This window comes from Leishmania infantum, chromosome 25, assembly GCF_000002875.2.
Source record: "Leishmania infantum JPCM5 genome chromosome 25".
NCBI classification, from domain to species: Eukaryota; Euglenozoa; class Kinetoplastea; order Trypanosomatida; family Trypanosomatidae; genus Leishmania; species Leishmania infantum.
This window is the reverse complement of record NC_009409.2, coordinates 560,866-573,917: the sequence shown is the minus strand read 5'-3', so window position 1 is coordinate 573,917 and position 13,052 is coordinate 560,866. Positions and strand designations below refer to the sequence as shown.

At 54.5% G+C, this 13,052-nt stretch overlaps 4 protein-coding genes across 4 annotated transcripts; all 4 read left to right on the top strand.

Moving 5' to 3' along the window:
• Positions 1-3,593: 3,593 nt before the first annotated feature.
• CYCA (cyclin) lies at positions 3,594-4,523 on the top strand (the record flags this gene model as incomplete). The annotated part of the gene is made up of 1 exon (XM_001466147.1): positions 3,594-4,523. The coding sequence occupies one exon, from the start codon at positions 3,594-3,596 to the stop codon at positions 4,521-4,523; it is 930 nt and encodes a 309-aa protein (XP_001466184.1).
• Positions 4,524-5,743: 1,220 nt separating this feature from the next.
• Positions 5,744-8,065, top strand: LINJ_25_1520 (conserved hypothetical protein; the record flags this gene model as incomplete). The annotated part of the gene is made up of 1 exon (XM_001466146.1): positions 5,744-8,065. One exon carries the CDS (start codon positions 5,744-5,746, stop codon positions 8,063-8,065), a length of 2,322 nt encoding a protein of 773 aa, XP_001466183.1.
• A 581-nt stretch (positions 8,066-8,646) lies between these two features.
• On the top strand, positions 8,647-9,966 carry LINJ_25_1510 (peptide chain release factor-like protein; the record flags this gene model as incomplete). Its single annotated transcript, XM_001466145.1, has 1 exon — positions 8,647-9,966. One exon carries the CDS (start codon positions 8,647-8,649, stop codon positions 9,964-9,966), a length of 1,320 nt encoding a protein of 439 aa, XP_001466182.1.
• Positions 9,967-10,545: 579 nt separating this feature from the next.
• On the top strand, positions 10,546-11,319 carry LINJ_25_1500 (conserved hypothetical protein; the record flags this gene model as incomplete). Its single annotated transcript, XM_001466144.1, has 1 exon — positions 10,546-11,319. One exon carries the CDS (start codon positions 10,546-10,548, stop codon positions 11,317-11,319), a length of 774 nt encoding a protein of 257 aa, XP_001466181.1.
• Positions 11,320-13,052: the final 1,733 nt, after the last annotated feature.

Sequence of the window (13,052 nt, the reverse complement as noted above, 5' to 3'; positions counted from 1 at the left end):
CTGCCCCCGAAACGCGGCCATTCCCAAAGCCCCCCTTTTACCCCGGACCACCCCTCGTGTCGCCAGGGTCAGGCACCTACGACGTAGCGAAGTCAGAGCGATTTATCGCTACGGGTGTCGGCGGTCATGTCCTGGATGGCGCTGCGTGGGGGAGGCCTGCAGCTGTGAACGTGTTTGTGCGAACCATATGATGGGCAGTATGCCGCCCTGACCCGAACGTATCTCACCCGGCCCTCACCGCGCCCTGGCTCGGGGAGCCCGAGGCGCCCCGAGGGATGCGCGACGTGGCGACCGGGCACAAGGCGAGCGGCCGTGAGGGGCGACCCTGCGGGGCGGGGAGGGCGGGTAGAGGGTCTGGGGCGGAGGCCGCGCTTCGCTGACTGGGTCGGCGCATTTCTGCAGCGGCGCGTGTCTACGGCTGCTTGGCGCCACGCGGTGTGGGGGCCTGTTGCGGCGGTGGGTGGTCGGGGTGGGGGGGGTGGCTTTTCTGGGGCGTAGGTTCGGGGCCCCGAAAAAAGAGGCGACCGCGGCCCTGGGGGAAGGCTGGCCCGGGCAATGTTCTTGCCCATTGAGCGAAGCGGCGGAAGCCGAAAGCCTACAGGAAACCGAGGAGGGACGCCAGGCGGACCGGTTTAAGGTGTAAAGGCGGTGGTTTTTTCTCGTGTTCGAGCAAGGTTCTCAAGAGCGGCAACGAAGCGGAAAAATCAGAGCAGGAGACGACCCCAGCAACGATGCCCAGCCCAAAGATCCTTTTGGGAAACGGTAAAGTTAGCGAAAACTTTCCAAGGGTTTTTAAACGGAAAACCGCCTAGACAATAAAACAAACGGGGGGCTGGTTGTGCGGTTTGGGGCGTCACACTACGGACGCTTGCGGTAATCATTCGTTCCGATATTAGTAGCAGATGATGGTCGTACTGTGGCGCCCATAAACATGCACACGGTCAAAAAAAACGATCTTCCCAGTTTCGGCAAAAGATTGTTGTTTTTCATGTTGGGAAAGAAATCTCGCAAATGCGCCGTAAGGTTACGCACGGGGTGGCCGGTATGGCCTTGGGATCCCCTGGAAAGGGCGAAAGGCCCACCACCTTTCGAAGAAAAAGCCGCATGCCCCCCCCCCCTGCGCTTGAAAAATGGGACGTGGGGCTTGCCTAAGCAAGGCGTTTCCGCTTTTGTGGCGAGAAGCGCTTTCCTGGGTGCAACGAAGCGGCGGCGAGGGTGTCCCCTGGGGGTCGCCGGGCTTTTCTTTTTCACGTATCGAAAAACCCCCTTCCCCACGCCGAGATTGTGTGTGATTTTCTAACCCCAGTGGCGCAATTTTTGCTTCTTTGAGCGAGTTTGCGAATGCGGTGCGCATCGCAAGGGGTATAACATTTAACGTTCATCTGCTCTTATTATATACGTTTTTTATACCGCTGTGTGGAAAATTGCTGGGGGACAAAAGCTGTTGGTTCCTTGAAAACTAAAGGCTTATTCTCCGTATTGCTTTGCGCTAAAATATGCTAAGGGCAGGAAATTTAACAATTGCGCTGGCACAAGTAATGCAATCAAATTTAAGACCTCTGTGCCCACAGATTGGTGTGCGCCAGGGGGCTGCCAGGGTTTCGCGCATCCCTGGCGTTTTCGCTCGCTTATACTTGCGGGGGAATTTGGTTATGTCTTTGACGGCGCAAAAAGGCCTTTTTCACAAAAGATGAATGTCGGCATGTGCCCTTTTACTGCGCACACGAAAGGCCCAGGAGCAATTTCTTTGGGTGTCATGATCGTCTTTCTGTCCTTGCAAGGTTGCTTGTCGGGTCTGCTTTTGTGCTTATTCGGGCGGAGGTATCACTCTCTCTCTGGCGCGGTGTTGGGTAACGCTATTCCCCCTTTTCTGGCGCGGTTGCAGGGCGCTGTTTAGTAAAAGGCGGGTGTCTGCATTTCGAAAAAAGCATTTAGGGGTAGCAGCCTCATGTGCGCTCGCGAAAGCCAAACCAATCGTCTTTCATATTTGGTCATCCGGCCCAAGGTAATGAAAGCCGGCGTGTGTTCCTAGCCCGTGTCGCTGGCGAAGCGGCGCCGGAAAGGAACCGAATCCTGGGCCAGAAAACTTCCATGGCGTAAAAACCCGCAGTTTTGCCGCGGTTAACTCACAGGTGGCTGTGGGTGCTTCTCGTGTCAAAGGAAAGTGAAGAGACGATACCATTTGAGCTAAGTAAAGCGTCGCGGGATAAAAGCGAGGTTTCCTGTTTGCTTGTGCTGGAAAGTCGCCTTCGCATGGGTGCGGTGGTGGGCTTTGTTAGCGCGAAAAAGCGACGCTCAAGGGCAGGGGGGGGGCGAGGGATGTAATGAAAACGGATTTGATGGGGGGGGGGTCGGTTGTTGCGTCCTGCTCTTGCGTGGGGTGCTGGAAAAATAACGGCGGGGATGCTGTTTATGGTTTCTTGGGTTGTTTGAAAAAGCCGAAGCTTCGGTTACAAGTATCCTCAGCTGGAAGGGGGTGGGCGGCTTCTGGCCGAAGACGCCTCTGAATGCGCAAGGGAATAGGGAGGGTGTTCGCCCCCACAGCCTCTAAAGAAATCGCTGGGGCGGTGGGAACCCTGGCGTGGTGTTCGGGACCGGGGGCCACCCCGCCGGAAATGCAAACAGCCCCCTTCTGCGCGCCAATGCCGGGCAGCTTCTGGCGGTTGCAGCCCGAAGTGTCTGAGGCGCAGGGGGGTTGGCGCGACTCATTTCTGTTGATGTCGGTGGTGCCATGTCTTGGATGGCGTTGTGTCGGGGAGACCTGCTACTGTGAACGCGCTTTTGCCACTTGTGTGACGGGCGAAGTGCCAACCTGGCTTGGAAGTATCTCCTTCGGCCCTCATCGCCTACTAGTTTGGGGCCTTGGCTACTGCAGGGGGTGCGCGGGATGGCGGGGGCGGCTGTGGGGGTGACCTGCGGTGCGGGGGGTGGTTGGTGGAGTGTGTGTGAGGAAGCCGTGCTCAGCTGGCTGGGTCGGCGCATTGCCGTGACGCGTGTCTGCGGCTGCTTGGCGCCACAAAATGGGGGCTGCGACAGGCCGGGTAGTGTGGATTTCAGCTCATGCTTTATGGCCGGACGGAGACATTGAAAGAAGAAAAAAGGAAAACCAACGTCTTCTGTGGGGCCGGAATTTGGGGCAGGGACACCGTGGCAAGAAAATGCTGTCAGCCACAATGGAGGTGAAGTATGATAAACTGTATCTGATTTTCAAAGCGTCAGGGAGCTGAACTTTCTCGTATGAAAGCTTGCAACTTCTAGGTGATGTGCTCATAGATGTATTAGCTTTTTATCTTGTGTACTAAGGGACCCGATCGATGGGTTTAACCTATTCCACTGAATCATCACACTTGAAGCGAGTCTTTAAATGCCTGGAAAAACGAAAATAAATGAAAAGAGCAAGAGTCGCAACCGTAAGGGAGGAATCGAGGGTGACAGCTGTGATCCACATTCTTGACAATTCACATTTGACATGTTTAAGCGATGCGCTCTACTCGTGCTCTTTACCCCACTTGCCTTCTTTTGTTTATTCAACACAACTGTGATTGCTCACAACAATGCAGCACACTCGATAGCATAGAAGCACGGCGGTCAAAATGGCGGTCCCACCGCGAATGAGGATTCCTCTCTCGAACCAGACCAATCTAGTTCGCGAACCCTATCAGAAGCCTGCCGCTCAACCCCCAACACCGCTGACTAATGAATCGCGTTTTGTGTCGGAATATGGCTCCGAAATCCTGACATACTTCTTGGAGGTGGAGCGCGTGGTTTACAGTGAGCGAATGTACATGAGCCGCCAGTCGGAGGTCACTGACCGCATGCGTAAAATCCTGATAGATTGGCTGATTGATGTCGTCACAGAGTTCAAACTTCATCCTGAAACGTTTTTTCTCGCCGTAGATATCATTGATAGATTCCTTTTTTTCTACAGTATCCCGCGTACAAAGCTGCAGCTGGTGGGCGTTACAGCTATCTTGGTTGCGGCTAAGCACGAAGAAATCTGGCCACCAACGGTGAATGACTGCGTCGCCGTGACAGCTAACACGTACACCTCAAGGGAGGTAATCGACATGGAGTTCGACGTTGTTACCACCCTCCGGTTTAAGTTTACTGTTCCCACGACGTATCCGATAACTTGTCGACTGTTGGAGAGCTGCCACATGGCGCCTGCAGTGCGTCACGCCACGTTTCTGTTTTTGGAGAGCGCTGCGCACTGTTATCCACTCCTGCAGTTCCTTCCGTCGCGCATTGCAGCAGGGGCTGTTCTTTTAGGAGCATTTTTGATTCGCTACAACAGGTCCAAGGGTGTAATTTCACTCCAAGGTCTCTGGGAGATTGAAGTATCTCCGTTTGCACAGGGTATCGGATTTGAGGAGCTTCAGCCTGTCACTGAGCAGCTTCTCCCGTTCACTCAGCGTTTGTGCAGTGGCTCTTCGCGCCTTCAGGCGGTGCGACGCAAATACTCTTCTAGCGAGTACGATTGCGTAGCATCTTTGGAATTTCCTTTCATTTCAGCTTCTGCGTGAAGGATCGATCTCCTTCTAGTGTCTGCTTTCGTAGTAGTGTCACAACCGTGGAACTCGCTTTTTTTTACAGTATACTATAGAGTTAGACTGACTAGTTTTCTCTCTGAATCTTAGTCATATTTTCCCTCTTACACAGCTCATGTTTTCAGGGTAGTCTTTTTTTCTTAGATTAGTCAAAAGTGATTACCCTTTGGTGGTACCCTACCATTTTTCTCTTTTTATGCCGTACTCATCTATTACTCAGCATACCTTTGTCGGTGTTATTTTCGAAACACGGCAGCATGAAAGAAACGCAAAAGGGTGGGGTCGCTTGACTTCACCCTCACTGCCGCTTCTCGAGTTGTTTTGCCACTACAGCATCTAAAGAAACCTTGACGACGAGAGACACCTCAGTGTGGCATCCAGGGTTCAGTGCCCACTCTCTGCGGGGAAGCCAGGCAGCCCCTCCCCCTATCCCTGTCAGTGCCGGACCACCCCTCGTGGTGCCAGGGTCAGGTACCTACGACGTAGCGAAGTCAGAGCGATTTATCGCTACGGGTGTCGGCGGTCATGTCCTGGATGGCGCTGCGTGGGGGAGGCCTGCAGCTGTGAACGTGTTTGTGCGAACCATATGATGGGCAGTATGCCGCCCTGACCCGAACGTATCTCACCCGGCCCTCACCGCGCCCTGGCTCGGGGAGCCCGAGGCGCCCTGAGGGATGCGCGACGTGGCGACCGGGCACAAGGCGAGCGGCCGTGAGGGGCGACCTTGCGGAGCGGGGAGGGCGGGTAGAGGGTCTGGGGCGGAGGCCGCGCTTCGCTGACTGGGTCGGCGCATTTCTGCAGCGGCGCGTGTCTACGGCTGCTTGGCGCCACGCGGTGTGGGGGCCTGTGGCTGGGCCGGGTGGGAGGGAGGAAGGGGCGTTGTGCCCATGCTGTATGGCAGAGAAATACACGCGTTGAAAGGCAAAAGCGTGTACAGCGAAAAAAAAAAGGATCTGGTGAAGAAGTATTGTCACTGCGCATCGTCTTCACCGTCGAGGGCTCTCAGCACGCTTTTCGGATCGTCATGCTGCTCTTGCTTTTATTGCAGTAACTTACAAAATCGCTTTCTTTGTCTTGTAAACACTGAGGCTCTGACGTCTGCTAAGGCATATACACACTCGTTCTGGCACACAGCAATAGGAGTAGATAATCAAAGAGTAGATAAGCAGCTCTGACGGTTAAGCAACGCAACAAAGATGAAGAACAGTGTTGCTCGAACGCAGCCGGAGAAGCACTTTGCACATGCACCGCAAAGCGAAAATTTGCCGTTGGCAATCGGCGCCGATTTTCACGACGACCCCATCAATCGAAGCACATTGAGAAAAAGCCATAACTTGCTTCTCGAGAGGAAAACAGACCACGCACCTCACACAAAATACTGCTACAATGGCCAACCATTCGAAATGTCTCGCACCGCCGCTGAGGCTGCTGCTGCCGAGGACGAAGCGGCTGTATGGAAGGGGTGGTTCTCTGAGGATTTCACCAAAGAGGATTTAGATGATTTTGTCGTTCGAATGCTGGGGTACTTTACCGAAGATGTCTCAGAGAGCTGCGCAGAGAAAGAGCGTGTGCGCAAGGTGTGCATCAGCTTTTTTGTAAAGGATGATAGTCTTTCTATCACTGAAATTGGCCAGAGGAACAGCGGCCTGGGTGAGTCGAAAATCCTTTCTCGGCGTCAGGTTCCCAAAGACATGCGGAACCCTAATGATCTGCTTCTTCTTAGTGACTTTCGAATCGGGGATTCTGTGAACATTTACGGCCAGACGTTCTACATCGTCGATATGGACAAACGGAGCCGCCGTTACTTTCGCGAGGTTCTGGAGAAGGACGTTCCGGATGCGCAGAGCATTCCGCAGGATTCTTTCAGCCGCGCAGCTGCGGCCTCGGCGGAAAGGTCGACGAAACGAGTGGTGACCTCGGACGATATGGACCGCAAGCGCGCCATCGAGCAGCAGCTAACGGGTATTTACACGAAGCATTCTACAGAGGATATTGCAATCACGAAGGAGTTCTTGAAGAATAAGATCAACGAGCATTTGACCTATTTGGCGCTCTGGGATGATCGCGGCAACCTTAGCGGTGACTTACACTACTGTGTCATTAGAGTATTTCTGGAAAACAACACAATTGAGATTGCCGAACGTAGGCCAGAGAACAGCGGCCGATGGGGAGGGCCGATCTTGATTCACCGCCAGCGAATCCCACACCCGTCCGCCGACTTGACGCAGAGCAGGTATCAGCAGCATACGTACGGCAAGCTGATGAAAAACGATTATTTGTGCCCCGAGGATATTCAAGTCGGCGAAACATATATGATTTACGGGAAGCCGTTTTATGTGTACGACAGTGACTCTTTCACCCGCAATTACGTCAGAGAGAAGTACCAGGTAATCATCAGGGACGCTATAGATATCGCCCCTTTTGAGACACCGAAGAAGCAGACCTCGGTCTTCTACCCGCCTCCGCCGAACGGGTTCGGTAGCGAGCGTGAAACGCGAAGCAACTGGCTCTCTTTGGTTGGCAAGCCGGCAAGGGTCGACGATGAGATGGCGCAGCGCGAATCTGGGCGAGTGATGAAGTTTTCCGCAAAGCTTGCCAAACCGATTGTTGCCGGCGACGAAAGCAGAGAGTTTGTGGTTTCATTTCATTGTGAAACCAGGGAGCTGGAGATCTTCGAAAAGCCGAAGCGAAATTCGGGCATGTTGGGGGGCCGATTTCTTGCAAAGGGAGCGCACCGAAAGGACATGCTGAATGGGACCACGGTACCATTCACTCCTGATGATTTTCAGGTAGGTCGGGTGATCGAAATTTATCGGCGTCCATTCCTGCTCACTGGCCTCGACGCGGGAACGCAGAGAATTCTCGATGGCACTGACAAGGTCGTCACCGAGGACCGCATCAAGTGCCTCGTGGTGCTGTTGAAGCAGCAGCTGAATCTTAAGTTCTCTCGCGCAAACGAGGCATTTCTTGCGCTTGCACCACAAGGCACTCTTGGCTACGCTCAGGTGAAGGAGTTTCTGCGTGCGTGCAGCTGCAGCATCACTGACGAAGAGGCGCTTCTGGTTGTGCAGAACTTGTCCCCTGGCACCAATGGCGTGATCAACTACGACGACTTCCTTCAAATTGTGGACGTTTCTTCTGATTCGATGGACGAGGCCTCCCTTACAACTCGGTCTATCCGCAGCGTAAACATGACCAAGAATGATCAGCTGAAACTTGCCGCCACCGCTTCCGAAGAGAAGCAGCGACGCAAGCAGCTCCGTGATGTGCTGCAGTTCAAGCTTATTCAGCGAAAGGGAAGTGTGCAAGAGCAGTTTCGCTTGTTGAGCGATCATAGCGCCAATTCGAGACTCAACCGCAACACGTTTCGCATCTCCCTCAACACTGTACTGCACTTCAACATGAACAAGAATGACGAGGATACACTGGTGTCTCTGCTTTTCGACGGTGTCGAGGACGAAAACGGGGACATTACGTACAAGCAGTTCCAAGAGTTCGTGGACTCTGTTGACAACTGATGAGCTGGCTAGCGGATCTCGCGCTCAGCAGTTCTTTCTTCTCTAAAATGTACCGAGTTTCCGGCCTGCCTTTCGTTGTCTCAGCGGAGTGTTGAACATGTGTGCATATAGTGAATGTGCTGGGCGATGAATGTATCATAGTGCTGCACACCGTTTGCTTCTCGCGACGGCAGTGCTTCTTTTTCTACTTTTAGTTTGACATGTACCATACCCGTTTTCGGCGCCTTCAAGGTGGTAGCCAGAAAACTGAAGACCACAAAAGAAATGTTTAACTTTCTCTTGCCTGCGGGGCGTTTGGGAACAAAGCCGAGGCTCCACTCTTCTCGCACGCACAGTGTGCAACGAGTGCAAGAGAGCGGTGGACACCAGATGGCCTTATGGATGGCTCTTGTCTCTCTTGGCTCGCTTTACTTTGAGGTGTGCCCTTTTGAGCTCCTCTGTTATGCTCTCAGTCTCTCTTATTCTTCCTGAAGGAGCGTTGCGAGTGAAATGTTCTCCATCTTCACTTTCCTCGTCTCGTTAGGTGTACAGCTCCACAGCACGTCTTATCGACCTGCGCGGTCTGGCGCTTTACTGAGTGAATGCTGTGGTGGACGGCGCGGCTGCTGTTCGGGGCTGGCGGCACACAAGGCGGTGTCAAAAAGCTTTCCGCCGTGAAAGCTGAGTATTGCGACTGGGCGCTCAAGGAGAACACACGAGCGCTGATCAGTTTCATTCATCACCCTCTCGTTACCGAGTACCTGATCCGCCTTCATGAGAAGCGGATTGCGCTGGAAAAGTGGCAGGAGGACTCCGTGAGCGACACTAAAGTTAACGCCCTTGTCAACTGCGTGGATAACTCCCCGTTCGACTACGTGAGGTGGAATACCAAGTACCGTGACGAGCTTGACATCGCAGAGAAGGTGTGTGCTGTGCTGCGGCAGTTGGATGAAAATGTGACGCTGCACGATCAGCTACAGTCCAAGAGCGTGCGCAGTAGGGAAGATGAGGAGATTTTCGACATGGCCAAGGAGGACATCGCCACACTCACGGACCAGCTCCGGGTGCTGGAGGGTGAGGTTAATGCGGTGATGGAGCGCCGGATCGGGTCTGATGATTTGGTAGGGTCCGTGACGAATGTCTGGAATATCAACGTTGAAGGGAAGGCTGGAGGTGAGGAGGCGAGTCTGTTTGCCGCAGAGCTGGCGGAAATGTATCGCATGTATGCGACAGAGTTTCGCAACTGGAAGGTTCGTCCGGTGGTTAAGGACGACGGCAGTGAAGCCGCCAACTCTAACGAGTTTCAGGTTTGCGGGGAAGGGGTCTATCGCAACATGCGCCACGAGATCGGCGTGCACAAAGTTCAGCGCGTGCCGGTGACAGACGCCGCAGGAAAGATGCAGACCTCCACCGCAGTTTTCACCATGATGCCTGTGCTGGATCCGGTATCGGTTGACGTTCACGAAAGCGACTGCAAGATCGACTTTGTTCGCGGCTCTGGCCCCGGCGGACAGGGGATGCAGAGCAGCTCCAACTGCGTGGTGCTCACGCACAAGCCCTCTGGTATATCCGTCAAGTGTCACCAGTCCCGCTCGGCCCTCGGAAACAAAGAGCTCGCACTGCAGACGGTAGCGCAGCAGATTCTGGTGCAGCGTGTGAAGGAGCAGAACAGTTCTCTCCACAAAGCGTGGCAAAACCAATGGAGCAGCGGGGAGCGCTCTGACAAGATGCGAACGTACAATTACCCGCAGAATCGTGTGACGGACCACCGCATTGGGAAAGACTATGCTTTGTCCTCCTTCATGGAGCGTGGCAGCGGCTTGAAGGGCCTCCACGACGAGCTCAACGACATCAACGATCGAGAGCAGGTGATGAATGTGCTTCTCAAGCACATCAAAGGCGGCTTCGGTAGCGTTGTATAGCCGATTCGCACACTAGACACAGGTGGTGCAACAGCAAACGCTACTGGGGCCTTTGCTCAAGCTGCTATGAGCGCAGCTTTCTGCCCGCATTTTTTCTACAGAGACTAAGGAAGATCATGTCCAATCACCACGACATCTTTTTTCCCTTTGCTCAAGGAGGCCGAGCAAGCGCAGCCTTCTGGCTGATTTCTTCTCCGTGGTTTCTTTGGACGGAAGTACATGCACTCTGTAGTTGCATCGTGTGCCTGTCCTTTGGGCCCGAGCGTCGTGTGCGATATTCGGGCGTTCATTGTGCAATTATGGTTAACCCCCTGCTGAACTCACTTGCCCCTTACCGTTACTCTCTCGTTTATTGTTTTGTGTCCTTTCGGCCTACGCAAATGGCAGGGAGGTAGCGAGCTCGCATTTTGCAGTTCGGTTGTTGCCATTCTTACATCCCTTGCATACGGTTGCAGAAAAGCAAAACACGCACGCACACACAGAGGAGCTGACAAGGATACTCTCAAGCCGCTGCTCTTCACAGGCTCCTTTTGTTTGTCGTTTTCTTAGAGAAATTGCCTCGAAGGGTAACCTTCTACCATGTCTGCACAAGACCGTGCCAGACCTCAGTCAGGCACCGCAGTCGAGGAGGAGCCGAAGAAACAGGCGCCGGAGTCTCTGTTTCAACGGTTTGTGCGCAAATGGATGGGTTTCAGTGACTACCTCTCCACCTCCTTCCTTGGTGGACCACGGTGCATCAAGCTTGCTCACGTCATCAATTTTCAAAAATGCACGACGCTTTTTGTCTGCAGTGCCATGATGTGGAGGTCTGGAAACTTCTCTGCAACTGCGACGACTTACACCGCCTTGCACGGCAGCTACGGGCTCTGCTGGTACCTGAAGCACCTGGTCTTCCCGGACCCACGGTGGGATCTAAAGATCACCATCGGGAGCGCCATTGCCGCCTTCGCGGCGGTGCTTGGCCCTTACTGGATGATTGCCTACAACGCCATCATGCAAGGCGCAGAGCGATCGAACGTCGCTCTCTGTGCCGCGACAGTGGTGTACGCTGTCGGCCTCGCGATCATGATGGGGGCGGATGGGCAGAAATACTTCGTGCTGCGAGAGCGTAAAGGCCTCATTACAAACGGCTTCTTTGCCCGCACGCGAAACCCCAACTACCTTGGTGAGGTGATGATCTATGGGTCCTTTGCCTTTGTTTCGGGTCGCACGAGCTCGTGGGTGATCTTACTGACGATCTGGACGGGTCTTTTTCTTCCATCGATGCTCGCCAAGGACATCCGGATGAGCCGTCACGCTGGCTGGAAGGCATATGTGCAAAAGACCGGGCTCTTTTTTCCCCGTATTAAGTGAGAACCCTGATGACGGGGGACACTTTAGGGTGTGGTATCCAGGGTTCAGTACCCACTCTCTGCGGGGAAGCCAGGCAGCCCCTCCCCCTATCCCTGTCAGTGCCGGACCACCCCTCGTGGTGCCAGGGTCAGGTACCTACGACGTAGCGAAGTCAGAGCGATTTATCGCTACGGGTGTCGGCGGTCATGTCCTGGATGGCGCTGCGTGGGGGAGGCCTGCAGCTGTGAACGTGTTTGTGCGAACCATATGATGGGCAGTATGCCGCCCTGACCCGAACGTATCTCACCCGGCCCTCACCGCGCCCTGGCTCGGGGAGCCCGAGGCGCCCCGAGGGATGCGCGACGTGGCGACCGGGCACAAGGCGAGCGGCCGTGAGGGGCGACCCTGCGGGGCGGGGAGGGCGGGTAGAGGGTCTGGGGCGGAGGCCGCGCTTCGCTGACTGGGTCGGCGCATTTCTGCAGCGGCGCGTGTCTACGGCTGCTTGGCGCCACGCGGTGTGGGGGCCTGTGGCTGGGCCGGGTGGGAGGGAGGAAGGGGCGTTGTGCCCATGCTGTATGGCAGAGAAATAGACGCGTTGTGAAAAAGGAGGCGACATACGAGAAACGCGAGGAAGGAGCGCTTGCTCGGGTAAACAAGGGAAAGAAAGAGGAGAGCGCCATTCCGCTGAGAACGCCACAATGAGCTCCGTTCGTGTTCGCGCGTCGCCCTTCCTTTTCCTGAGTACTGCCATCAAGAAGGTCTTCTGCACACGTTTGCCACTGAACAGCTCCAGAGCGATTTCCCACGCTTGAGGCAGAGGCACAGAGGCGGCAAGGATGCTACCAAAGTTGTCACACATCAGTCACTTCGCAGTAGGGATCGAGGCGTCTTCTGACACGCTCTCAGTCTACGATGCGTATGTCCTCAGTTGTAGCTCTGGATGAGTGTCGTGGCGCCCACATGCCGACTTGCTCGAATACCTAATCGCTAATTTGTGTGTGTGTGCCTTATGCCGTGCCTCGTACCGTTGCTCACGTTCACTCGTCCTCAACGTGTTCTCCTGCTCTTCTCCTCGCCTTTTCACGTGCACTTCACTCGCTCGAGAATCTTTTGGGATTCTTTGCACACACAAAAAAAGAAAATGCTAAAGCAGTTCAATCTGGCTCACGCAGTCCTCTCAAAGCCACAGCACATTCTTTACGCGCAGCTTCGAAAGATTCGTGTCTCACTCGCTCTGGAGCTCTAAATCCTATCGAAAACGGTGTCCCGTGGCTTAGACGCCAGGAATCCAGAAATGTACGCCACTGCCACGACTGTTCACCGTAACCGGAGGCCGTACCCGCCACAGGACACCTCCAAGCACTACACCGAGGTGCCGCTAGCCACCGTGAGGCAGTGCAACGCGATCCACCGCATCATCAAGCGTTTGGGTCGGGAGGTTGCGTTTGACGAATATGAGCCTGTAGAGAAAGTAGTAGTGGTGATTATTTTCCTGCTCATTGTGACGCTGGCCATCGGCGGACCCATGTACATCATTTGCTACGCGCTCTTGTAGAGGAACCATCTCTTTGTTGTATCTGTCGGCGCCCCTTCTTTCTTTGCTGCAGCCTTCCTTTACGCTTGGCTGTCTTCGCATAATCCACGCATTTGGATGTGCAGATCTCTTTTACCGTCCTTTTCGTACCGAAGACTCAAAAGCGACCGCTGCTGTTTGTGTGTGTGTGTGGAGCAGGACGGGGGAGAGCCCCGCCCCC